The sequence below is a fragment of the Lissotriton helveticus genome, chromosome 11, assembly GCF_964261635.1.
Source record: "Lissotriton helveticus chromosome 11, aLisHel1.1, whole genome shotgun sequence".
NCBI classification, from domain to species: domain Eukaryota; kingdom Metazoa; phylum Chordata; class Amphibia; order Caudata; family Salamandridae; genus Lissotriton; species Lissotriton helveticus.
In genome coordinates this window covers 885842487-885868405 of record NC_136072.1, presented here as the reverse complement: position 1 = coordinate 885868405, position 25919 = coordinate 885842487, and the positions used below count along the sequence as shown (strand labels likewise).

The 25919-nt window shown below is 47.0% G+C and overlaps 1 protein-coding gene across 4 annotated transcripts in view; it reads right to left on the bottom strand.

Moving 5' to 3' along the window:
• Positions 1-25919, bottom strand: part of WSB2 (WD repeat and SOCS box containing 2) — a 366828-nt gene that overhangs the window by 263108 nt on the left and 77801 nt on the right. For all 4 annotated transcript variants that reach the window (XM_078667115.1, XM_078667114.1, XM_078667113.1 and 1 more), the window contains exon 3: positions 23583-23754. In XM_078667115.1, the coding sequence (XP_078523241.1) occupies positions 23583-23754 (172 nt within the window). The remainder of the gene's footprint in view (positions 1-23582; positions 23755-25919) is intronic.

Genomic DNA, 25919 nt, shown 5'->3' with positions numbered 1-25919 from the left:
ATGCCGCTCTCCCCGCTCCGCCCCCTCCCCTGCCCGCCGTGTCGCATTTTTCCTCCCCCCTCCCCACAGCAATGCCCTCCGCCGGCCGTACTTTCACTTTGACGGCCGCAGGCCGTCTCTCGTGTTTCTCCTTGTCTTGTTATTTTCTGGCGCTTTTTTGCAGCGTGCCTTTCAAGATCATCCTGCACGTGTCGCTAAATCCGAAATAACTTAAACTATCCGTACCTGCTGTTGCCAGCCCCAAACTACTTCACGGGGTAAGAGCGGTCACTGCGAAATACGCGCCGGTGTTAGTTCCCTTCAGCCAGTTAAAGAAACCATGCTCAGAGCCCTCTGCTGTTCCACTCAGTGTCAGACCCGTTCTTTCTACCGGCTTGTTTCCTGTTCTATGGGAAGACCCACAATGCCTTTCTCATCAATGTCACTTCCTGCTCTGGTTGGCAAATTTCAACCTTGACTTCAAATTTGCTATCCTATTGTGTGGTTCAAGTGTCTCCCTCCGGCTCCATCTCAGAACGAAAAAGCTAGTTTGAATCAAAATACCGAATTGTTTCACTTCTCGTTCAATGGAGTAACTATTGTGTTCGTTACGAACACTGTATTTTTACGTGTTTCTTTGAATGTTAATATCGAATACGTCACATTTGGAATTAAATCTTGCGAGCAAAAATGCGTTTGCTTCATAGTACAGCAGCATGAGCGGGAATTGCGTAACTAGTAAGGGTTGCCGACTTTGTTAGAAAAAATAATAGCCATTCGTTTACGTTTTTGCTATTCTGGAACTGTGGAGGTGGCAGATAAAAAATAAATTGTGAAACATTATCAGGATTTCTCTGGTTGCTCAATAATCATTCTGATACGATTTAGACGGCTAGACATTACTTTTTTTTAAACGGATTTCTTCATGTGTTTGCCGTTTTAGGTGTAGCTTTCAGAAGGGGGAAGTACAGGGTTTTATTGTTTTTCTAATATTTTTACCAGCCTGGACTTAAAATACAGGTCGGATGCCAAGCCTAGCTCTACACAGGTTGTTTTTTCTTTCTTTGAATTCTGGGACTAAAAGTCTTTATTTATTACATTATAAAACCAACACTACACACCACAGAACTCAAAGAACAAGCATTGGCATAGCCAATAGGTCTCACTTATGGAACATTATAAGTATTTAGTTATGCAGCCAATATCCTTGGTGCAACAACATCAACTGTTGCATGGCTAAACACTTATAAGGTCCCAAAGGCGAGACCTATTGGCTATGCCAATGCTTGTTTAAAAGAAACCTTCAATTACGGCTGAAGTTTCTGGAGAGGATGTCAAGAAAGGCTAAGTTCTACAAGGGAGCCAGAATTCTTATCTTCGTTAAGGGCAGCCTTATCAGACAGTGCTGCAGTTTCCCTCGATCCCGAACAGTAAATGGGAAGGGGCAAGGCGTGCCCAAATAGTCAGCAGTTGACCTTCATTGAAAACAATTAGGTCGAACAAGAGTACAAGCTGCAGTGCGTCCTCTCCGTCGTCTTGGTTATCAATGGAAAAAAAACCACAATAGAAATAATACTTTGTAAAATATATGTGAATACATAGTGATTGAACATAACTTTCAGAAGAGTATACTTGAATATATATAGATCACTTAAGTTTATACAGTGGGCATGTATTGTGTTGTAATTGCATTTGTATAGTGCTTACTACCCTGACGAGGCGTCAAAGCGGTTTTTCGGCGAGTAGCGCGCTCCTCCGGGACCCATAGAGGATTAGTGTTGAATTAGTATAGTGAAACATGCAAGTACATTTGAAGTAGTGGCTAGGTTAGTCAGTTATTTGGATTCGGAAGGATAGCAGAAGGATAGAAGAGGAAAAAAGGTTTGTATTTATAGAGCGCTTGTTACCCCTGATGGGGTGTTGAAGCACGCTACTCCGGAAACCCATAAAGAATAAGTGGTGAATTAGTATGTTGAAATATGAAAGTAATTTGAGTGGTGGTTATTAGTCAGTTATTTGGAGTGAGAAGGATAGCGGAGGGCTAGAGGGGAAGAAAGGTTTGCATTCATATAGTTCCTGTTACCCCTGATGGGTGTAAAGTCTGCATGGAAAACTTGTGAGAACCCAAAGCGTTGAAGGCAAAGCGCTTTCGTCCCCAGTAGGTGGGTCTCCTGAAGCATTAAAACATCAGCCACGGCTCTCTTGACATAGCGGAGCACCGCCCCCCCGCTTCACCTTATCTAAAACCACCCGCACATTCCAACTCACAATGCGCACGGTGCCTGGAGCTACCAGCCCCTCACTTTGAACAGGTGACCTTCGACAATAGCACTATATGAGCCACTAAGGACCCAACGGTCCAGCATGCATACAACCCAAGACACAGACAGTAGCAGATTAAGCGCAACCCCCACCCCAACTCAACCACCAACTCCCACCCCACCACCCCCCAACTTGGAAGTACCCGTCGCAGTCGGATCGCGGCCCGGTCCCCAACAGGGAACAGAGAACCACCCCTTCCAATGGATCCACAGAACACACCCCATAACTAGGACATAACCCGTCTGCCCTTCACACAGCTTTCCCCCCCACCCCCCACTGCCTTCCCCAGCAATCAAGTTCACCATAAGTCTGCAGTCTCAATACATCAGTTCAGCTTGTCCCAGGACTGCAGCCCCAGGTGTCTCCATCTTATCCCACATCTCAGGCGATCAAGTATACCTTACATTAGTCATGGAGCAGGTCCAGAATCAAGGGTCCGTCTGAGGCAGGTCAGGTGCATCTTTCTTGTTGTTCGCTGCCGCACCCCCGGATTTGGAGCACCTCCGCACCTGGACCTCCAATTGCCCCGGCTGCGGGATCGACGGGGGTTCCGCCCCTGTGGCCCACTCGACGAAGAATCCGAGTCCCGGCCAGGCGGTGTATGCCCCTAATTTTCACTGTTTCATCAGTCCAGTAGAACACCTCCTCTGGGGAATCAAAGAACAGAGTACAGGACTTGTAAACCACTCGCAGGCGGGCTGGGTACAGTAAGGCATATGGAAGCTTAAGATCCCGCAGTCGTGCCTTCGCCGCCGTGAATGACTGCCTCTGCTGCTGGACAAGCCTACTATAGTCCGGAAAGATAAGGATTTTGTGATTGTCATACATGAGTGGTTCCTTCTCCCGTGCCCGACGCAGGATAGTGTCTCTATCATGGTAGTTCAACAATTTGGCGATCACCGCCCGAGGACGGGACCCCTCCGGCGGCTTCTGTGTAAGGGCCCTGTGCGCCCGCTCCACCACGAAACATCTAGAAAGGGAGTCGGGCGGAAGCCAGCTCTCTAGCCACTGAGTCAGAAACTTCTCCATGCCGCCCTTCTCGCAGCCCTCCGGGAACCCCACGAACCTCAGGTTGTTCCGCCGGGCCCGTCCTTCCGCGTCCTCCACCCTGAGCGCCAAGCCCCTCTGGAGCCCCTCAATGCTGGCCACCTTTGTCTTTAGGATCGCTACGTCATCTTCCACTCCAGTTATCCTCGTCCGCCATGTGGTCTTTAACTTTTGGGCCCTGCTTTGAGGTTCCACCACCACTTCCGCCTCTTGTCATGGCGGACCACGCCGGGAGTCCACCCAAGGTCTGCCAGGGTCAGGCACCTAAGTCGCCGGGAATCTCGGTCGACGTCCACTCCCCTTCCAGTACTCCGCAATGTCCGGAGTGGCCCCGCTCAATCCCGCTTACCGGATCTCAACCCAGCCTCGGCCACTGGGAACTTAATGGCGCCTGCGTCGTCTTCACTCGGGCAGAGGCACCAGAAGGTCCAATCCCGGAGGCCGGTTGCCCCTCGACGTCGCCACTCCTGAGTCCACACCAATGGCTCCTCACTCGCCCTTCCCGCGCGCTCCACGAGCACGCGAGCCTGCAGCCAGCCAAGCAAGTCTCTGTCCAGTCCACAGGTTACTCCGGCCTTGCCGCAGTGTAGCAGGTGTAGCTATGTTCTGGGGTCACCATCCGGCACCAATCCTGCCCGGCACCCCTGGGCTACTGGCCACTCCACCACCGCGGCACACCCGTGGGATCGGCACCCCAATGCCACCACAAGGACCCTCAGATGAAGCCCAAACAGAAAGGGGTCCGCCGCTGGGGGGGCACAAGCCAGGCACACCCAGACCGCAGCACCGGTGCCGCCAGGCCCTATCTCCCTGCCGGGGATCTGCAACCGGGCCCTATGCCTCCTGGGCCTCCCGGCGGGCTTACCCCAAGGTAAAGTGTCCCTGGCGTCCAGCGCCCGCCACAGCAGTACTTAGGGCCTCCGCCGAGGATCGGGAGCAGGGCCGGACCTCCTCGTACCTCCGGGTCCCGCCTCCCAGGATGCGGCCAACGACAGTGTCCCGGGCAGCGCCAAAATCGAGGCCCCAGCTGCGCGGCGCCAAACCAGGCCGCAAACACACACTTCGCCCCCCGGCGTCCAGGGCCCCCCGGGTCGCTGAAGATGCCCTCCGAGGGTGCCCGGCAGGTTCCCCAAGCTCGCCCGCACTTTTGGCAGCGGTAGTAGGCAGGGTACAGGATATTTCGGCAGATGATGTTCGGGCCAAGACGGAGCTCCTCTAGGCAGCGTCCGCCATGCAAGCCCGCGAAGCCACGCCCCCCAGATTGCAATATTTAAAAAATAAAAAAAACAAAAAAAACACACAATCAAATTAAATTCATACACGTTTAAAGGTATTTTAAAAAGAGAAGCGCAACAGCAGCGGTCCGCGCGGCAATGACAGAATTCAAATTTCCCGCGCTGCGAAGAACATTTAAGCCTGGTCCCGCCTCGGACTCCTCTCACCTCGCGGCAGTATTGGCTGAACAATGGAGTCGATGCCCATGTACACTATCACCTAAAGGAGGAGTCTGCTTCGAAGAAAAATAACTTGCCATATCCAGACCCAATTGCCAGGAGTATGTGAAGCATGTGTATCTACAGCACACATGCCTCGAACCAGAGCTTTTTCCTCACTCATAAGTTTCACACCAGTTATAGTTAGCTGGAAGTTTTACTCGCATAAAACCATTGAAATTCCCACGTTATAGTTAGTTGGACTCACTATAACTTGCGCGTGCAATGCACTGCTGATGACTTCACATATTACATCACTCATGACATGGTCAGTGACATCACTCATGACATCACTGATGACACCATCCAGTGAATGTGTGTCTTTCTGAAAAATAAATATTAGTGAGTAATGTTTAAATATTTAAATATATGTATTAGTGTTTCACTTTGTGTATAAGTGGCTGCATGGGTTGGTGAGTAGCTACATGTGTATGTATATGGGTTATTAGATGTTTTTCTTAGTATCAGTATGTGTGTTTCTATGGTTTGGTGGGGGTATTACTTAGCACATAGATGCATGAATGATTGACTCTCTCTTTGTATGTTTTTTGAAGACAGCATATGTGCAGGACTGTATGGGTGGATGAGTGTGTATATGTGTGTGTTAGTGAGTGAATGACTGTCTCACTAGTGTTTTTATCAGTAACTACATATGTTTTAATCTAGTATATGTGAATATTGATGTATATAAGAGAGTATATGTGAGAGTGAGGGATGGTAAGAGTTCTTGTTTAAATTAGTATGTGTTTCTATAAGTGATTGTTTAAAAGAGTAAGTATGTGTAAGTTTCCTTAGAAGTAAAGTGGTAGTGTGTGTATAGCTGTATATGCAAATAAATGGATGTTCAATAGTTTATTTGCATGTGTGAGTATGTGTGTGAGTAACTTATGGATAACTGTCGGTGTGTAACAGGATGTATAGGTGTATCACTACATATGATGAGTGAGTATATGTATGAGTGACTATATAGAACTGTTTGTCAATGAGTGGATGTGTATATAGATGGTGGAATTACTGAATTGGTTGTTGTAACTGGTATGGGTATCTCCATTTTTGGGAAAATTTTAGTTTCTATTTTTGAATATGTGTTTCAAGGGTTACATTATAGTGAAAGGAGGTCTGTCACTCCGTCACAAGGATGGTGTCATGAGTGATGTCATGAGTGATGTCACTGACCATGTCATGAGTGATGTAATATGTGACGTCATCAGCAGTGCATTGCACGCGCAAGTTATAGTGAGTCCAACTAACTATAACGTGGGAATTTCAATGGTTTTATGCGAGTAAAACTTCCAGCTAACTATAACTGGTGTGAAACCTATGGTTTTTTCAGTGAATTTCATAGGTTTTTAATAGCAAATCTCTATAGGTATGAAATGTGATATTGAATTGAATTTTATATTGTATAATTATGTAATAGTTTTTTTTAATTTGTTTATTTTTTCCGGGGTGCGTACCGGTGCGCTCACCGGTAAGCGCAGTGTTACGGCGCACCCCGGGGCGCGTACCGGTGAGCGTCCCGTTAGCGCTATTGCCGCGAACGAAAACAACATCGTAACGTATCGCGTAGCCGCGTCTGCGTAAGCGCACCCGGAAGCACCCACGCGCATACGAACGCGCTACGTAAGCGCCCCGGGGCGCGTAGCGTAAGCGCGTCGGGTCATGTGACCTGAAAATAACACTTTTCATTGGTTGCTAACATTTTTTTTATAAAGAATGAAATCCCCACCCATTTCCTTCACTTCTTCTTTCACTTTTGTGACTGAAAGACCTGCCTGTTTTGCTGTCGGTTCTTTGTTGGATATCTTGGATTATCATGGCTGCCAGACCATCCAGCACTGAAGATGACTCCAATGAATTCATCGATGAAGAGCCTCCTCAGCCAAAATACAAAGAACATTTCATCTGGAATTTATTTTCCATTCCTGATCACCAGAAGAAGGTAAATGCTCCAAAAGTGGAGTGCAGGATCTGTCACACAGTCCTGTCACGGGGTAACCCCAATAACAAATATTCTTTTGGGAACTCCACAATGATTCGCCATGTGGAGAGAAGGCACCCCCAAACTTTTGCCCGGGAAAGTGTCGGGGCTCTGGCACAAAAGGTTCCCAGTGATGGGGCCTCTACATCAACCGGAGGAGGAACACCATCGGTGAGGGGAAGATCACAAGAGCAGGTTCCGAACATTCAGCCTGCATTTAACAAAGGCGCCCTTAAATGCAGATACTGTGATCAGCTACTTTCCTGTGGGGAGCAAAGTGTTCTGCTCATGGTTCGAGCATTGGAGAACCATCACTGCCGTTACCAGCCCTAATTTTTTTTTTTGTTTTTGCTCCTGTTGAGCAGTTTCCATTCCCTGTTTTTGTTGTAGTTCTAAAAAAAAGAAAAAAGAAGAAAAAAAAAAGTTCTTTTCAGAACTACCTCCAATTCTCATCAATGAGCTATATTCTTAAAAAAATGAAAAAGAGTAAGTGAAGTGGAGTGCATTGATAAATGAAAGGAAAATGAGTAAGAAAGAACAGAAAAGTATGAGAGGAGAAAGGAAGTGAAGTAGGGGGACTGAAAGAAGGTGAGTGTTGGGAACGAAAGTAAGGAGAAGGAGAGTGAACATGGGGAATGTGGTTATTCAAACAAAATGTAGAAAAGGAACGGTGTGTGGAAGGATAAGAAAAGATGCATTGCTGGAGTTGCATCATTTTTGTGACACTCTCCAGCAATGCATCACTTTTGCGCTTACAGATACGTCTGAAATACTGACGTATCTAAAAGTACTTGCGACATAATACGTCATATATTTAAAATGACGCATGAGTAGAAGACTGAAGGCCTCATTTATGAGGCCATGCGTCACTTTTACGCCACCGGTGCGTCACTTTTTGTGACGCACCAGTGCTGTTAAAAATGCACCTTATTCAGTCATATTTACAAAGTGACGCATCTAGGTAGATGCGTCCCTTTGTAAACCCCTGCGCCACATTATACCTACGTCAGGTGTAATGTATGCAAAAGGGACGTATTGACGCAAGAAAGGATCGTACAGGTGACGCAGTAAAATCTATGAGATATCACTACGACACTTTTATGACGCTGTTGCGTCCAAATCTTGCGCCTGTTTCACAGCAGGCGTAAGACTGATGCAGGCCCTTTCACATGGGGCCTGGCCCCATGTGAAAGGATGCATTGCTGGAGTTGCATCTTTTTTGTGACACTCTCCAGCAATGCATCACTTTTGCGCTTACAGATACGTCTGAAATACTGACGTATCTAAAAGTACTTGCGACATAATACGTCATATATTTAATATGACGCATGAGTAGAAGACTGAAGGCCTCATTTATGAGGCCATGCGTCACTTTTACGCCGCCGGTGCGTCACTTTTTGTGACGCACCAGTGCTGTTAAAAACGCACCATATTGAGTCATATTTACAAAGTGATGCATCTAGGTAGATGCGTCACTTTGTAAACCCCTGCGCCACATTATACCTACGTCAGGTGTAATGTATGCAAAAAGAGTGCATTGACGCAAGAAAGGGTCGTAGAGGTGACGCAGTGAATGAACTGGGTTTTCCCCATGCTACGCTCCCCGGTGCGCGTATCAGGCGCCCCCCCCCGCGAAAATCGAAATTGTTTGTTTTTTTTTGCCCCGCGGAGCCTTTTATGGCCCCCACATCAAACCTAAGGGGTCAGGGGGGGTCTACCCTGCCAATTTTGGTTATTTGCCCCTTTGTATTTTGCCACCTCTTGTGTCTCAATCCTACCGAGACACAAGATGGCGTCTGCTCCGGACTGTTTGGAATGTTTACAGACACCCGAGAGCCAATCAGCTTTCCGCTCGCGAACTCGCGTGGCGCGCTGGTACGCGCCCGGTTCGCATACCGGGGCGCGCCTATAGATATATATATTTTTTTTACCTAAATTACTCAAAATCCACTGGAGCACATATCTTGAGACATAGCAAAGGCACATCGGGCTACCAGTCCCTACAATTTTGCCAAGTTTGGTGGAAATCCATTCAGCCGTTCGAGCTAAAAGTGAGTTCGACCGCCCTATGGAAATTAACATGGGAAAAAACACATTTTGGGACCCCCCTTTTATCTCGGCCCCTGATTGACGAATCCCCCCCAAACTTTAAGGGAAGGAGCAGAGAGCCGCGAGGCAAAGTTGGGGAACAATTCAGGCAGATTCCTCAACCGGCGCCAAATTTATTCCCAATAGAATGTTGCGATTTCCCTATGGAAAACAATCTTAACTATAACTACCTACTGGCGACCGCCAGTAGGTAATATATATATATATATATATACACACATACATACATATATATATATATATATATAAATATATATATATATATATATATATATATATATATATATATATATATACACACATATACATATATATACACACATATATATATACACATACATATATATATGCAGCGTGACCAAGGGCTTTTTGCTCGAAACGCGTCGCTGGTTCTGTTCTTAAATAAAAATTACCATCTTGCTGATTCTGTTGGTCCGGTTCTCATTCGTTGCTGGCGTGGAGGCGGTGTCTGCGAGCGCAGAGCAAGCTGAGGAGGAGCTTTGTCTTCATATATATATATATATATATATATATATATATATATATATATATATATATATATATATATATATATATATATATATATACACACACACACACACACACTAGAGAACCACAGTGAATAGGTAAGTAATTTGTTTTTTCTCCAGTATTGTATCTTTTAAAGATTCACATGCTTGAATCAGACTAGTTAGCAGTATCCAGTGAACAAAGGCGGTAGGTAAGGTGAACCATCCCGCCATCAGAACACTTTAAGATTACTCTAACCAGGGAACACACTCGGCAACTCTGGGCATTAAGCTTGCCTCATCTCTACAACGGCCCCCCACAGACGCCGGGGATGCCTGGTTTCACCTTGGAGATACCCAGAAAGGGACCATCTCACAGGGAAAACCAGGACGGGTTCCCCAGCTGTCTTCAGCGCCAGGATACTCCATGGAGTCGCAGTGCGCTTTACAAGTACACCCACATTAGACACATCAAAGACAATGATACTGCTAAAAGGCATTACAGATGCAGCATAGCATTAAGGAACAACAAGCAGAAAAATAATTAAAACTGTTAAACAACCATTAAAACAGAATAACAAAGAAGTTCTCATCTGAAAAGCTGCATACCTTATGAAAGAAGACGTCACAGGTGAGCCTGACCAACTGCCACATCTGCCTTACTGCAGGAATCTAGGCAGTAATGCTTTGTGAAGGTATGGGCATTTGCCCACGTTGCCACCCTGCAGATCAGTAGACACACGCTTGCAAAAAGGGCTGAAGGGACGCGGACATGTTTAAAGTTGAGTGAGCATTCACTTTAGCAGCTGCGGATGTCCGGCCTTTTTGTGAAAGAAGACTATAGTTATTGAGACCCAGTTGGCAATACTAGCCCACGATCAGGCTTGGCCCTTTCTTGGAGAATGAAATTAGTAATTGACTGGATTTTTGGGAAAGGTTTTCTTCTTTGCAAGTAGAACTTCGAACAATGCTTAATGTTCAGAGAATGCAAAGCTCTCTCTGCAAGCAAGGATGGATGGGAGAAAAATGGAGACAAAATGATTGGCTCATTGTAGTGAAGGTACCTTCGGGATGAAGGAAGGATTAGTGAGCAGTACTACTCTGTTTTCTTGGAACTGTATGTAAGGCTCTTGGATTGTGAACACCTGAATCTCACTAAAATGCCTGGCAGATGTAATAGCCAACAGAAATGACACCTTCCATGAAAGGAATTTTAATTGGCATTTGTAAATAGGCTCGAGGGGAGATACCATAGGCTGCAATAAGACTGTCATCTGCCAAAGCACCAGTGGTGGCTTGATAAGAGGGTAGGCTCTGAATAGACCCTTCATAAACTCCTTCACGAGCATGTTAGACAATAAAGACAATTGCCCAGAATGTGTCTGTATCTAGAAATTGCCGATAGGTGCACCTTAATGGCTGCATATATAAGACCTGATTGGGCGAAATGTGGTTGATAAGGAAGAATCTGTTCAGGTGTAGATGAGAAAGGATGGTAAGACTGAAGCACACCATGGGCAAAATCTTTTCCACTTTGCGGAGTAGCATTTGATCGCAGAGGGAGAATGAGCTTTATGAACAATTGAATTGCATTATTCTGATATTGTTAGAGCTCCAAATTCAGCATGTTGAGGAGCCCGGCTGACAAACAGAGTGTGAATTTGCGGGTGAACCACCTGACCCTGGTTCATCGAGAGGAGATCCTCCGTCAAATGGAACTGAATGTGTGAGCACTCTGGTAGGCGAAGAAGCTCGGTGTACCAGTACAGTCTCGCCCACACCGGGGCAATTAGAATGAGTCAGCAAGTTTCTCAATTTATTTTCTGTAAGATTTTCGGAATGAGTGGAAATGGGGGAAACACTTAAGCGAACGTCCCCGCCTATGAGACAGTGGAAGGCGTTCTACCAACATCCTGGCTGGGGAAATCTGCTAGTGAAGAACTTGCATTTTTTGTTGAGATATGAGGCGAAGAGATCCAGAGTAGGATACCCCCAAGAATGAAAAAAGTCCCATAATGGAGTCTGGTTGAGCTCCCACTCATGGCATTGCTGATTTGTTCTGCTGAAGGAATCCACATATTTGTTTTGCGCTCCTGGGACATGGTCTATTGTCAATAAGATGTTGTTGGCTACCAATCACTCTCATATCTGTTGTGCTTGGGTTGAGAGAACCTGTGATCTAATCCCTCCCTGCTTGAGCAGATAAAACATGGTGGTAGTGTTGTCTGTCCTCACCAGAACAGACGTGCCTCGTATCCTCAGAAGAAAGGCTTGAAGGCCGAGAAAGACCGCCTTCAATTATAGGAGATTTATGTGATATAATGCTTCCTGACTGGACCATTTCCTGTGAACCTCTAAATACTGCTGGTGGGCTCTCCGTCCTTCGAGGGAGGCATCTGTTGTCATCACCACTTGAGGCATCGCAGGTAGGAAAGAGAGACCCTGGGAGATGTTTGTTCTGAACAGCCACCAGGACATCACAGTTTCCATCGTCAAGGTTATTAAGATCATGTCCTTGAAAGTTCCACAGCATTGTGTCCACTGTACATCAAGCTGCTCCTGAAGAAGACTCATGCAAAGGCAACAATTCAGAATTAATGGGATGCAAGATTACATCATCCTCAGCATAGATTTGTATGCTCTCAAAGAAGCACACTTTTTTGAAGAGAGGGATAGCGAGATTGCCTGTGAGTGAGTAATCCTTTTTTCTGTGGGAAAGGCTTTGACAGCTTGGTATCTAGGATTGCTCCTAGAAACACCAATGATCTGGAATAAATGAGAGATGAGCTTGAGGTTTAGGGCTTGGAAAAGTTGCAGACAGGCCTCTATGGACTTCTTTGCAGACTGGAAAGAGGGAACTTTGATTAACTAATCATCCAGACAGGGGAACACCGGGTGACTGGAAAGTCTGAGGAAAGACGCCCCTTGGCACCATGCACTCGATATATAATCTGGGCGCAGATTTTAACTGAAAGGGGAGCATCCTGAACTGATAATGGCACCCTGCCATCTCGGACCTGAGAAACCTTTGGTGTTTTGGATGCATCAGAACATGGACATATGTGTCCATAAGATCAAGGGAGGAGAGATAGTCTTCAGACTCCATCAATTGCAAAATGTCCTGAAGAGATAGCATGCTGAAGGGTTGCTTTTTGACTAACTTCTTCAACAGCCTCAAATCCATTACCTGCCTCCACTTTCCTGACTTCTTCTAGCTAAGGAAGAAATAGGGATAGATGCCTTGGTTGCGCTGATTGAACACGCACCTCCTCTCTTGCTTTTTTGGAGAGAAGCAATTGGATTTATTTCTTTAGGACGGGAAGATCACGATGTGATGCCTTACGTGGAGCAAGACTTGAAGACCTTTGAAAAAATTTCAGGGTATGACCATGCCGGACTACGTCTGACACCCATCTGTCGGGAGAGATGAGCTTGAATTAATCAGAGAATTTGGAGGACGTGTGACCTAGCTGAAGTGGGACTGAGGTGACATGAGCCTGCATTACTTCATTGTCTTCCGTTAGGATCCTGAGATTTTCCTCCTGCTGTCGGATGGCGGCACCCCAGCTGTCTGGAACATGTAGACTATGTGGTTGGTCTGTAGGGCTGGCCTGGATATTGTGAAAGAAAACCCTGCTGGGAGTAGGGCTGAAACCTGTGCTGGAACTGCGATCCGGTGGTAAATTGGCCTCCACCCTTACCCCGAAAGGACCGGAAACCCCTCTGCTCCAAGCTTCCCAGCGACTTAATAGTGTCTGTATCAGACTTGATAGATGGCAGAGCTAGGTCAACGTGTTTTCCAAAAAGCTTTTCTCCTTTGAAGGACATATCTAGTATCTTGGTCTGTACCTCCGGGCAGAATGCAGTCGTTTTAAGTCACCCTTGGCGTGTCAATACTGCTGCTCCTGCCATATGCCTGAAGGCTCTGGAAGAAACTTCCATGGCCACATCTGCAATTTTGGAACAGGCTTTTCTCCCTCTGTAAAGATTTATTTTTTCTCTTTCTTCTTGTCCCCTGGGAGATACTCTAAAAGAGATGGAATGCCTGACCAGATTTGGCGGTTCTACCGCCCAAGGACAGCCAGAGCATTGGAGGCCTGATTGAAGTAGCTGTAATAGCAGCGACCCTTTTACCTAAATTATCAAGTCTGCTTCCTTCTTTATCCCGAGGAGCTGTAAACGGTGACAAAGGATTTTTTGCTCTTCTCTGCGCCTCTTGCATGATGACAGAGTCCGGTCTAGGGTGACCAATGAGACATGTCGGGGGACCCTCAGGAGCCTTGTACTTTTTTGTCTAGTTTTGGAATAACAGCTGTTACAGATGCAGGGGTCTTAATTATTCTTAGGACTTGCAGCCATCTGAAATTAACAATAGGGATAGCACGAGTGGTGCCCTGAGTTCCCCCCTTAAAATTATACAGGAAACACTCTGTTTATCTGCCATAGGAAGAATGAAGCGCTTAGATGCACTCTCTCAAGCAAGTCGTGGAAACTGCCAATATCCACTGGCGGAGAATCCACTGTCAGAGTGGGAGAAGCTGGCAATGGTGTTACATAATCATCCCACTCTGTATGAACATTACCATCCCACTTGGTATGAACATTAGGATCCAACTTGATCTCTCCCTCTTCCAGCTGCAGGTGACTCACTTTCATGGAAAGTGTCAGGATATAGGTGTGTCTTTTTTAGGCCTAAGTGTGTTCTGAGGAGCAGGAGTGGTGTCAGGGATTTTCAGCCTCGGTGGGGGCTGCTGAGTAGACTTGGCATCAGGGAACCTTTTGTAAATAGTCCCCTAACATCATGCACAAGTCTGCGACCAATGCAATTTGGATGATGATTGAGCGTTCATGTACCTGATGCTGCTCATCCTCTTGCTCCTCATAAGGATTATGCTCCTGGAATGTATTGTATTCTTGAGCAGAATGATGTCCCCTGTCAGAGAAAGAGTAATCACCTCCAAGATAGGCTGACTGATCACGGTCTGTATCCTCATCCTCGGATTCATGACATTTACCTTTTAACTGTGAGGGACTATATGCAGGGCCAAAGAGACACTCATTATCAGATTCCTGAAAATCGAGGAGATGTCCTGGTTACAGGGCTGAAAGTTTTGAAAAATCTTGGGGCAAAGAGGAGGTCATGCCCTTACTGGATAAGGGATAGTTGATGGCACCATTAACATCGATGACTTGACACTGACCGGAACCTATGTCGACAGAACCGGTGGTAATGTCATGAACAAGGAAATCTTCGTCATCGAGGACGGCCTCATCAACATTGATGACGGTGTTGTCGTCACAGTTTGACATAGTGGGAGTCACGGTCTACACTGTAGTTAGTGTGAATAATCTTTGAGACATGGATGCCGTAGACATTAAGGTCTTTGTCGATGGTGCCACCAACAGCCGAGTTTTCTTAGAAAAGGGCTCTTTGAATGGGGTAGGAGAAGCAGATGCAAACGATGTAGCAGACCTGTTATGAGAGGAGTAAGGGCCAGTCGACTCCTTGCTTGTTCTCTTTTGCAAACTGGTCTCGCTGCTGTGGGACCTGGAATTTTTACAGTCTCTATCAGATGATAAGTCCCCCTCTTTCCTCCTCACACTCTAAATCAGTCAGAGATAGACCTTTTTTTTTTTACAGCCACAGAAGTAATTTAGCCTCCAGGTCTTTGACGGTTTTCACAGAAAAAGTACAGCAGTACTTGCATTCTTTCGGCTAATGTTGCGGCTAAAGAGAATATAAGCAATCTTTATGTGGATCTTCAGAATAGAGCCTGGATTTTCCACAAGCCCTGAACACCCTTTTTTAGACTCTTATATACTGTGAGAAAACACAGTCAAACACACTTCCAGACTGTACCTCAGATGTTGATAGGAGGTTTAGAGACGAACTAGAGAAGCGCAGATCAAAAGGTTAACTGTAACACACTGACTGAGCAGGGCTCAGAGAGACTCCCTAACACACAACGTGCTGTAAGTAATCTGAGGTATAGCGGCTCTGCAGAGGATGAGTGCTTCAGAGTCTGTGCTCTGATTGGCTGAAGTTTGGATGTATTAAATCAATGTGAATTGGCTACTAATTCCTATCGTTCTTCAATTAAGTTTAGTGCTAATGCTTTAGCACTGCTTTTATTACGGTTACCGTGGGACGCGAACAGGGAAGATTCTAGCATACAAATCTGTATAAGACCATACTGGAGAAGTTTAATACCACACAAACACAACAATACTGAACAAGGATGCCGAAATATGGAGCATGCACATATTGCAGCAGACAATGCAGTCATGTCAGATAACGTAACCAACATGGCAACGATCTTGAAATGAGAGAGCAAAAAGCATCTCCGATGCCCTGTTACTGCACAGGAACAGTATTTTAACATGTCCCACACCATCATTGTTCCTTGTCCCAGAGACCCACTAATGCCACCCACAGGATCCATTGAAGCCATCCATAACTCCAGTCCCATGCTTGTACATCCAAGAAAAGAAAATAACTTGCAATACAATCAACTGCAATGTGGTTGGCATGGTTTGGGAAAGGATGAATGGGATTGTTTTACTAGATACACTAGGGAGACTAATCTATACATATTCACAATGTGTGCACTAATTAAGTGACTGCTTTCCATGTGCTTTTCATCTGCTGCATTAGTTGGTGCGTCTTCTTTTACCTTAAAAAAAAAAGGCACATAGCGCTTCGTAGCAGGTTGAGAAGCATACAGCATCTAACAATCTTACAGACCTCTTTAGAATATACGAGGGGACTCATATGTATGCGAAAATAATGACATATGGACTTGATTATACAAAAAGCATGATCTGTTGTAGGGATCTATTATTCTGAGCTATTGTTGGTTTACAGATAGAGTCGCCGCCAAGCAGGCAATGGCATCTAGAGTTACTTGCAAGGAAATTAAGGTACAAACATATCACACATTGCTTCCAGTCTATTCATGTTCGCATACACGTATGTAACACCTTGGGTACTCTCTCTATTGGTTCAATGCCATAAACCCATCGGCGTCTATGCAACTGTGATGCTGGCATAGGAGCGTGCGCATGCCTTAGTGTACCATCTTTTACCTCCTTTTCACTTTCCTCGGAAATACAAATAACAAAATTGCCAGGGTACAGCAGTGAATAGTTGAAACAAGGTCCCAATAATACGGTACGCAAGTGTGGAATATCTGTGAGACAAATCATGTGCCATGGAGTGGAGTTCGGAAAGCTATTGGATACAAACGAAGGAGCCATGTTTGGAATGGATTTTCCCTACAGATAAAGTAAGGCAAGGAGCTGATCCAAAGGGTGAATAAATCAAGGTATCAGAACAACTGTAAATAAAAAATGTACTGGAAGTCTGCATCACATCATCTGCATGCTCAACCAGAGTGTACTGGTTCTGCCACAAAAAAATCTGTATCCCTTGTCTTTGGCGGCACCATCTGTATGGGAGTGCAGTGAATTACCCCCATGGCATTTCCATTACACTCTCCAGCATGTAGCTGACGGCCTATTGGAATAGGCGATGTCGAAAGCTACAATGCGTTGATGGAAGCTATTGGTACAGTAGTCAGGACTGATAGGAGCTTGGTAAGTGACAGCATGGCAGTCATAACACTAATATCAGTCTCCAGGTTTTCCTTAATGAAAGTAAATAGGGGCAGTATGGGCAAACCGAAACTTGTGAAAATGTGATGGGTAGTCCTTTGGAATGGATCCAGTCTGGTGTGGTGCGCCTGGTCACATCTCCCTTTCCTCTTCCGGCCACTGACAAGTTGTTTCACGCATTATTGAATGTACTAGAAGAACAAGTTACTTACCTTCGGTAACAATATATCTGTAAGAGACATATATTAGTTATAGATTACTTACCTTAGAATTACCCCCAGGCGTCAGACTGGATCCGGAGAAATTTCTTCGTAGCAGTATCCCGGGGGTCAGTAGGTGACGTCGACTGACTCAGCATTCGTGATCAGCATCAGCATTGTGCTCGCCGGAATGACGTCGTAGTATCTACGTAGATGCCGCCATCACGCGCTGTTAGTAGTTTACACGACATTCCACACTAGAAGCGCAGAGCCATGCAAGACTCTGACCACTGGTGCACAAAACTAGGGCCCCGAAAGGAAGTCCCTTACCCTAGAAGTCAGTTCGCAGAACGGGGAGGATGGGTGGGGAGGTAAGGAATCTATAATTAATATACGTCTCTTACAGATATATCATTACCGAAGGTAAGTAACTTGTTCATCTGAAAGAGACTATTAGTTATAGATTCCTTACCTTAGAATAGATACCCCAGCGAGACCAACCCCTGCGGTGGGTCTGCGAACCAAGTTCACACAGAAAGTCCTGGAAAACTGAACAGCTGAAGAAGCCATCTCTCCGGACTTGGCAGTCCAGGCAGTAGTGTTTTGTAAACATCTTCAGGGATGCCCACGTGGCTGCCTGACAGATGTCAGCAAGGGGGACTCCAGGTCCCAAAGCAGTAGTGGCTGCCGTCGCCCTGGTAGAATGGGCGTGCAGTCTTACTGGAGGTTCCTTCTTTGCCAAGGAATAACAAATTCTGATGCAAAGAACGACCCACTGAGAGATGGTACGTTTTTGCAGGGCCCGACCTTTCTTGGCACCCACATAGCCAACAAAGATCCAGATAGTGAAGTCTCTCTTCCTCCTTTGAAGGATGCGGGGCGGGAAGAAGGTGGGCAAAGTGATGGTCTATCCAATATGGAAAGAGGTAACCACAGTGGGGAGAAAAGAAGGTTGAGTTTGAAAGACAACCTTGTCCAGATGAACAGCAAGGAAAGGAGGCCTAGAAGACAGAGCCTGAAGCTCACTCACCCTGCGAGCAGAGGTGATGGCAACCAGAAATGCAGTTTTTAAGGTCAAGAGTGTGTGAGGAAAACTTTGTAGTGGCTCGAAAGAAGCGCACATAAGGTAAGTCAAGACCAGATTCAACTCTCACTGGGGCATTACGAAAAGAATAGGAGGAAAGTGGTGAGTAAGGCCCTTAAGAAATCTATTTACAATAGGGGACTTGAAAAGAGAAGGCTGATCAGGAAGCAGACGAAAGGACAAAATGGCCGATAGATAGCCCTTAAGAGTGTCCAGAGCAGAGCCCTGCTGGGCTAAAGAAAGGAGGAACAAAAGGACCTCAGAAAGAGGAGCAGAGAAGGGATCCACAGCCTTTGCTGTGCACCATGGCACAAATTTGTTTAATCTACGGGTGTATACCGTTTTGGTGGAGGGACGCCTGCCAAGATAACATTACAGACTTCGGGAGGAAGGTCGAAAGCTGTCAACTGTCACCGCTCAATCTCCACGCAAGGAGGTGCAGGCTGGACAAGTTTAGTTGGAAGACCGCCCCCTATTGCTGAGACAGAAGATCCTCCCGAAGAGGTAGTCTGATCGGGGGGTCGATAGCCATGTGCAAGAGCTCGGGATACCTGACTCTTTGTGCCAAATCTGGAGCCACAAGAATGTTTAGGGCCCGGTCGCGCCTGATCTTCTTCAGCACTCTGGGCAGAAGTGGTATAGGCAGAAAGGTGTATAGAAGACCACAACTCCACTCGCGACGAAAAGCGTCGCCGAGCGAGTGCCGCCTTGGAAAGTCCATTGTGCAAAACTGCTGACATTGCGAATTCTCTTTGGTGGTGAATAGATCTAACCAAGACTATCCCCACTGCTGAAAGAGACCTTGCACCACCCCCGAGTGAAGACGCCATTCGTGATCCATCATGCACCTGCGGCTGAATTAGTCCACACTGGCGTTCAGTGAACCTGCCAGGTGTTGAACCACCAGAGATATGCCCTGATGTTCCAGCCATGTTCATAGCGTCCACGACCTCACCCTGCCCAGTTTGTTGCAGTACCACATGGCAGTGGTGTTGTCCGTGAACATCTGCACTACTCTTCCCCGAACAGATGGAAGGAATGCATTCAGTGCAAGACGAAACACCCAAAACTCCAGAAGGTTGATGTGCAGCCTGGACTCCGATCTCCGCCTCTCTCAAGTGGTCGCCCCACTCCAGAAGTGATCCAGTCACCACTGTGAACTCTGGTTGGGGAAGGGAGAGGGACCCGCTGTTGACCCAATCCTGGTTCGTTAGCCACCACAGCCAATTGATGTGCAGTGCCCTCCACAATCTGGACGCAATCGGAAAGATTCCCCTGATGCTGCGCCCAATGGAACTTCATGTCCCATTGCAGAGCCCACATAAGCCACCTGGCATGGTCCACCAGCAGCATGCAGGAGGCCATGAGGCCCAGCATCCTCGGGGTCATTCTGACCGAAAATCGTGATAGAGGCTGAAAGATCAGAATCATAGCCTGAATATCCCAGACTTGCTGTTCAGGAGGATAAGCCAAAAACTGTGTTGTATCCAGAACCGCTACGATGAAAAAGAGCTTCTGAGAGGAAGCCAGGTGTGACTCGGCATGTTGATAGTGAACCACAGTGAATGCATGAGGTCTGCCATAGTCTGGAGGTGGGCAAGCCTTCAACAGTGAGTCATCGAGATAGGGGAAGACTGGAACCTCTGATCTGCGCAGATGAGCTGCAACCACTGCCATCACTTAATGGTAAGGCCAAAGGGGAGCACGGTAAACTGAAAGTGCTCGTGGCCTACCGTAAACTGTAGGTAACGCCTGTGGGCCGGCAGGATGGCGATGTGGAAATAGGCGTCCTGCAAGGCAAACGCTACCATCCAGTCTCCAGGGTCGAGAGCAGACAGAACCTGAGCCAATGTTAACATCTTGAACTTCTCCTTCCGGAGCAGCGGTTGTCGTCACTGAGATCTAAGGTAGGACGCAGGACTTTGTCCTTCTTGGGTACCAGGAAGAAGTGGGTGTAGCAACTACTACCCACTTCTGGCACAGGGACGTGCTCGATGGCTCCCTTGGCAAGAGAGCCACAACTTCCTGACGGAAAAGGCCAAGTGATCCTCTGACATGCAATGCAATGTAGGTGGCATGGATGAAGGGGGTAGTCTCGAAGGGGAGGGAGTATCCCCTTCGGACTATCTGCAAAACCAACCTGTCCGATGTAATGTTCTGCCAGTGGGGGAGGTGATGGCGGTTCCAGCCACTCACAGGCAACTGGTGGCCCTGGAGGGTCGGACTAGGAAGGTTCGGAGACTGCTGCAGAGGGGGCGCTGGTGGACAGGCCCACCCTCTGGCCCCCAGACCCACAACACTGGGTCCCACGTACTGGTGCGTAGGCTGGGCAGCTTGCGTATGCCTGTGGCTCTGGGCGGAATGTGGTGGGGCACCCCTTCCGTAGCCACTAAAGGGGTGATAAGCAGACTGTGTGGGGCAAGAGGAAGCGAGGCCCAAGGATCTGGCCATAGCCCTAGATTCCATGAAGAGCTCAAGCGCGTTGTCCGTTTTGTCGCCAAACAAGTGACAGTCATCAAAGGGCATGTCCAAAAGAGTCGATTGGACATCGCCCGAAAAGCCAGTGAACCTCAGCCAGGCGTGGAGTCTCAGGGCTACAGATGTTGAAATCGTTCTGCCTAGCGAGCCGGCGGTGTCCAGCCCACACCTTATGGCAAACTTTGCTGCATCTCAGCTCTCAGCGACTGCACAGGAGAGAGTGGCCCGGGCCTCCTCCGGACACTGTGGCAGCACCTGCGCAACCGTGTCCCACACAGAGTGGGTGTAACTGCCAAAGGAACATGCAGTGTTCACCGACTGCAGTCCTAAGCTGGCAGAAGAAAACATTTTCTTCCCAAGATGATCCAGCTTCTTGGATTCCCTATCTGGGGGAGCAGTAGGGAATACACCCTTAGAAGTAGAGGCTTGAACCACCAAGCTCTCAGGGGTAGGGTGTTGGGAAAGGAAAGTTGGGTCGCCCGTGGCCGGGTGGTGGCGTCGGGCAATCATCCACCCACAGGAGCCCCTGTGCTGGGCTTGGACCAGGAGCCCAGAAGCATGTCAGTGAGGGCCTCATTGAACGGCAGCAGGGGCTCCCAAGAGGCAGCTGCCGGCTGAAGCAGTAGTCCGACTGCCACCAAAAGAAGCTCAAGGCCCAAGGCCTCAGCCGCCCTACACAACACCAAAGCGTATGAGGCTCCCTCCTTCATAGCCATGGTAGGGGGAGAAAGAATACCGAGGTCTAGTGAAGTGTCCAGACCACTGGCATCACCCAACTCCCCTCTCCAGTCCGGTTCACTCAACTGGTCTGCTAGAGGGTCAATAGACCCCTCCCTGTCCTCCTCGCCCTCTTCTGGCTGCCACTCAGGGAGATGGGGAATGCCAGGATAGAACAGTGGTACAAAAGTACCAGTCGGCATAAGATCCAGCATCGGTCGACGTCGGTCGGGCTCAGTGTTCAGGTCAGGGTGGAGGCACGGGTTGAATCCGCTGGGACCACAACCTGCATCGGAGGGGGTGGAGGTGTCATCAGTCGATTCGACGTCAGAGGAGAAGTCGTTTGGTCGATCGGCGCTGATCCAGATCCCGGAGGGTCCTGCGGGGCCGGAGCTGCCAGGATTGATGACCTCGAACCCCCAGTCGAGTCCGCAGGGCCCGAAGGCACGCCGGCGGAGTTGAGCTGCCCAAAGATGGAATGAAGGGCTTTGTAATAACTATGAAGTTGGGTAGGGGTCGCTCCGGCTCCCGGAAAAGGAAGGAGGCTAGGAGCTGACCCAGCAGGCTCCATGGGCGGAGGCGCAGGATGACCACCGACCGCATCCCGCATTTGTCGGCCAACAGACGGGGAGAACGCGAAGAGAGAAGATGCTTCTTCGCCTTCTTTTTGTGCTTCGAGTTACCTGAAGACGAAGACTTCTAAGATGAGTGGTGGGGACGACTTTGTGACCCCTCCCGCGACCGGGTCCTTGAGCGGCGCGAGTAGGCTGCCAGGCCTCCAGAAGCTTTCGGGACAGCTCCCGCAAAGACTTTGGGTTTATGGCCTGACAGTCGGAGCACGACTGGGGGTCGTGGTCTCGCTCCAGACACACGAGGCACACAAGGTGAGGGTCCGTAACGGACATCAATTTGTGACAGGCGTCACAAGCCTTGTAATCGGTCCAACGTGACATCCCTACGTGCACCAGGAGTCAAACCGACTTGAAAAGAAGTCCACAAAAGTTGAAAAATAGTCAAAAAGTGTCTGAAGGTTCCGCTCTCTCTGGATCTGCACTGGCTGGCGCGGAAAAAGACAGAACTGATGTCAGCGCACGTGGGTATAAGTAGATACTGCAATGTCAATCCAGTGAGAACACAGATGAAAGCGGAGTCGCCGAACGCCTCCTACCAATGCGCAGAAAAATGTCTCCAGATCCAGTCTGACTCCTGGGGGTAATTCTAAGGTAAGGAATCTATAACAAATAGTCTCTTTCAGATATGGTGTTATATCTTTTTGTGCTACAATGATGTCTATGTATTGCAGTTTTAACCCCCTCTGCTCCTGTAAGGCAGTGTCAAAGAGATGATTCCCTGCTTTTACATTGTGGGTGGCTTCAGTGCAAACATGAGTGGACGGGGCCCTAAGTGCTTCATACTAAAATCAATTCTGAAGTTAGTATGAGCGGACCTCTCACATGTAGTATATGTTGCTGCAATTCTGCTTTTTTTTTTACTGACAGTGTTACCGTAAATGGAGATTCCACTTCTTTAACACACGACTATCTTCACTGCAGTAAAATCGTGCAATAATCTGATTACTACAGATGTTGTCCATTATTGCACTACTCGGAGGAGGATGTGGGAGTTCAGTAATTACCAAGACAATCCTGAATATGGCTCTAATTGGCAGACGACTTTACATAAGGGCAAATTATAGAATTTTACTAAAGAAATGTGCCTCGAAATTTGAGACCGCTGACTGATTCGCACCAAATTAGGCATAAAAATAATGAAGACTGAACCAGGGCAGCCAAATTTATAAAGAATTGATAAATTTACAATTTCTAAAGCCTAATCTCCCGCAGGAAAAAGTAGATTAGGACATGCATCCAAATATTACAACGACTGTCTGAAATAATGTAACGAAAGGGCTCCGTCCTGCAAGTAAAACAGCAAGAAGAAATATGGAGGGAAACACTGTTGAAATAATAGGATGCACTTCAGAGATAAACTAGAAATGCTCATCATTTATTTCAGAGACATTCTAACAAACTGAGGACAGGCACTTACAGATCCGCCTCCTCCAGTGGCCACGGGATCAGTTTGACAATGCAGTGACCCTGAGACCAGGCAAACCAGGTGCCATCGGGGGAAAACGCAACACTCCAGGTTTCACAGCTGGATTTCCAGTCGAATTGCTGGGCTCGCCCAGGTGACAGCTCCGCCAGCAGGAGAGGAGACTCTGATGAAGGAATGGAAACACACTGCGTTACAAAGGAAGCATGTACGAAATACAGGCCCAAAGACTATCAAATCAAACATCAGCTATCTCAGTCAAAATATGGTTTTACTGTTGATCCACACTACTAATGCAGATGCAGCGAATGTTGTCCAATTGGTTTATCGTACTACTAATGCTGATTTTCTTATACGTGCTAGTGCCCACTGTCCTTTTTTTCTCTCGCATGGTTACCTGCCCCTCCCCCCACCCGTCCATCTATTAAATTTATTTAACAAAGACTGCACATCTCTCCTCTAGATTTACAAGGCCACCAATGCCCAAAATACAGAATCATCATCAATCCATGTGTAAAAAGACACCATTTATTTATTTATAAAGTCTTACATAGTGCGAACTTGACCCGAGAGGGTATCGGAGCGCTTCACAGATAGTCGGAACAAACAGGAAAACAAAAACGCAATCGACAACATAATCATGGGAGATGGAAACAGTGTAGGTTCAAAGATTTAACTGTGGCTTATTTAAAATAATCTTAAGAAAGCCTCCAATGGCCGGTATACCCAAGTACATGGTCTCAACACTACATCGCCTGACCACTACCCAGGCAAGCATTGTACCATCACAGTATGCAACACCAACAGTCATTAGAAAAAGTTTATTTAATAAAAAAATAGGGTAAATATAAAATTTAAAAATTAAATTAAGGGGGTGGATGGGCTAAGGAGGCCCCCATCGCCCCCCTCCCCCAACCAAGACAATGCAATGTACCACAATGTAGTGGTACCCTGTATTGGTCATGCGATGAAGCAGCACACAAAGTAAATCAAACCCACGTTCATCTCTTCTTTTTGCCACAATGGTCTTCAAATGGCGACTGTTTACAGGCGCTAATGTGCTGCAATTCTTAAGAATCTGTCTCCTGTGTTAATGAAGCCTTCCAATGTCTGGTCTTCAACAGGTTTACGGAGCCTGCCATGTTGCCATCTATTTCGAGCCAAGGGCAACATATGAGGCAAAAATTTGTATTTGTATTTATTTTACTTGTAAAGCGCTAACATTCATCCTGAAAGGACATCACGGCGCTGAGAAAGAATTGCAAGTGACTTGATGACAGCAGTAATTGGAAATTATTGATCTGGCCTGGGAAAAAGGAATGTTTTTAGTTGTTTCCTAAATGAAAGGAAGCAGTCAGTAGTTCTGAGTTTAGGAGGTAACTCGTTCCACTTTGTTGCGGCAATGTGAGAGAAGGCCCTCTCTCCCATCCTGACAGTCCGAGCTCGGGTGATAGATGCTCTTCCTGAGGTCATAGATCGTAGGTTTCTAGAGGGTTTGTGGAATCTAATCCTGTCATGTAGGATGATGGGGCCTGTATCGTGAAGGACTTTGTGAGAAATACACAACAGTTTAAAAGTGGCTCGCTGTCTCATTGGGAGCCAGTGGAGCTCACGCATGCATTTTTTTGCTGAGTCGTATTTCCTTTTATTACAGATGGCTTTGGCAGCGGCATTCTGAACCAACTGCAATTTGGAAAATAGGTAGTCTGCCATTCCCACAAACAGTGAATTACCGTAGTCCAACCTGCTCATCAGTAGAGCTTGGACTAATGTTTTCCTGCAATCTGTCGGAACCCAAGGAAATAGTCGTCTAAGCATCTTCAAGAGGCCGAAACCTCTGCCGCAAACTATGGAAACATGAGATTTCATGGATAAATCTTTATCCAGTGTTATTCCTAAATTTTTAGCTTTTATAGTTGGGTTAGGAGGCAAGCCCAAATCACTAGGCCACCAACTGTTGTCCCAGACATGTGTGCTTCTGCCGAACAGTAGAATTTCAGATTTGTCAGCATTAAGTCTAAGACAATGGTCCTGCATCCAAGTTGCCAGTTCAGTTAGGCAGTTCGTCAATCTAGTTTTGGAGTCATCATTTTCATCAATGGTAACCATCAACTGGGTGTCATCCGCATAGGAGCACATTTCGACACCCCACTTTTTGCCGATGGTTGCCAACGAGGAGACGAACACGTTGAACAAAGTTGGGCTCAACGATGCCCCCTGAGGAACTCCGTATTTTATAGGTCGTGGGGGGGATGTATAATCACCCAGACGAACTGATTGGGTGCGATCCGCTAGGAACGATTGTAGCCATCCAAGTGCTTTATCTTGAAT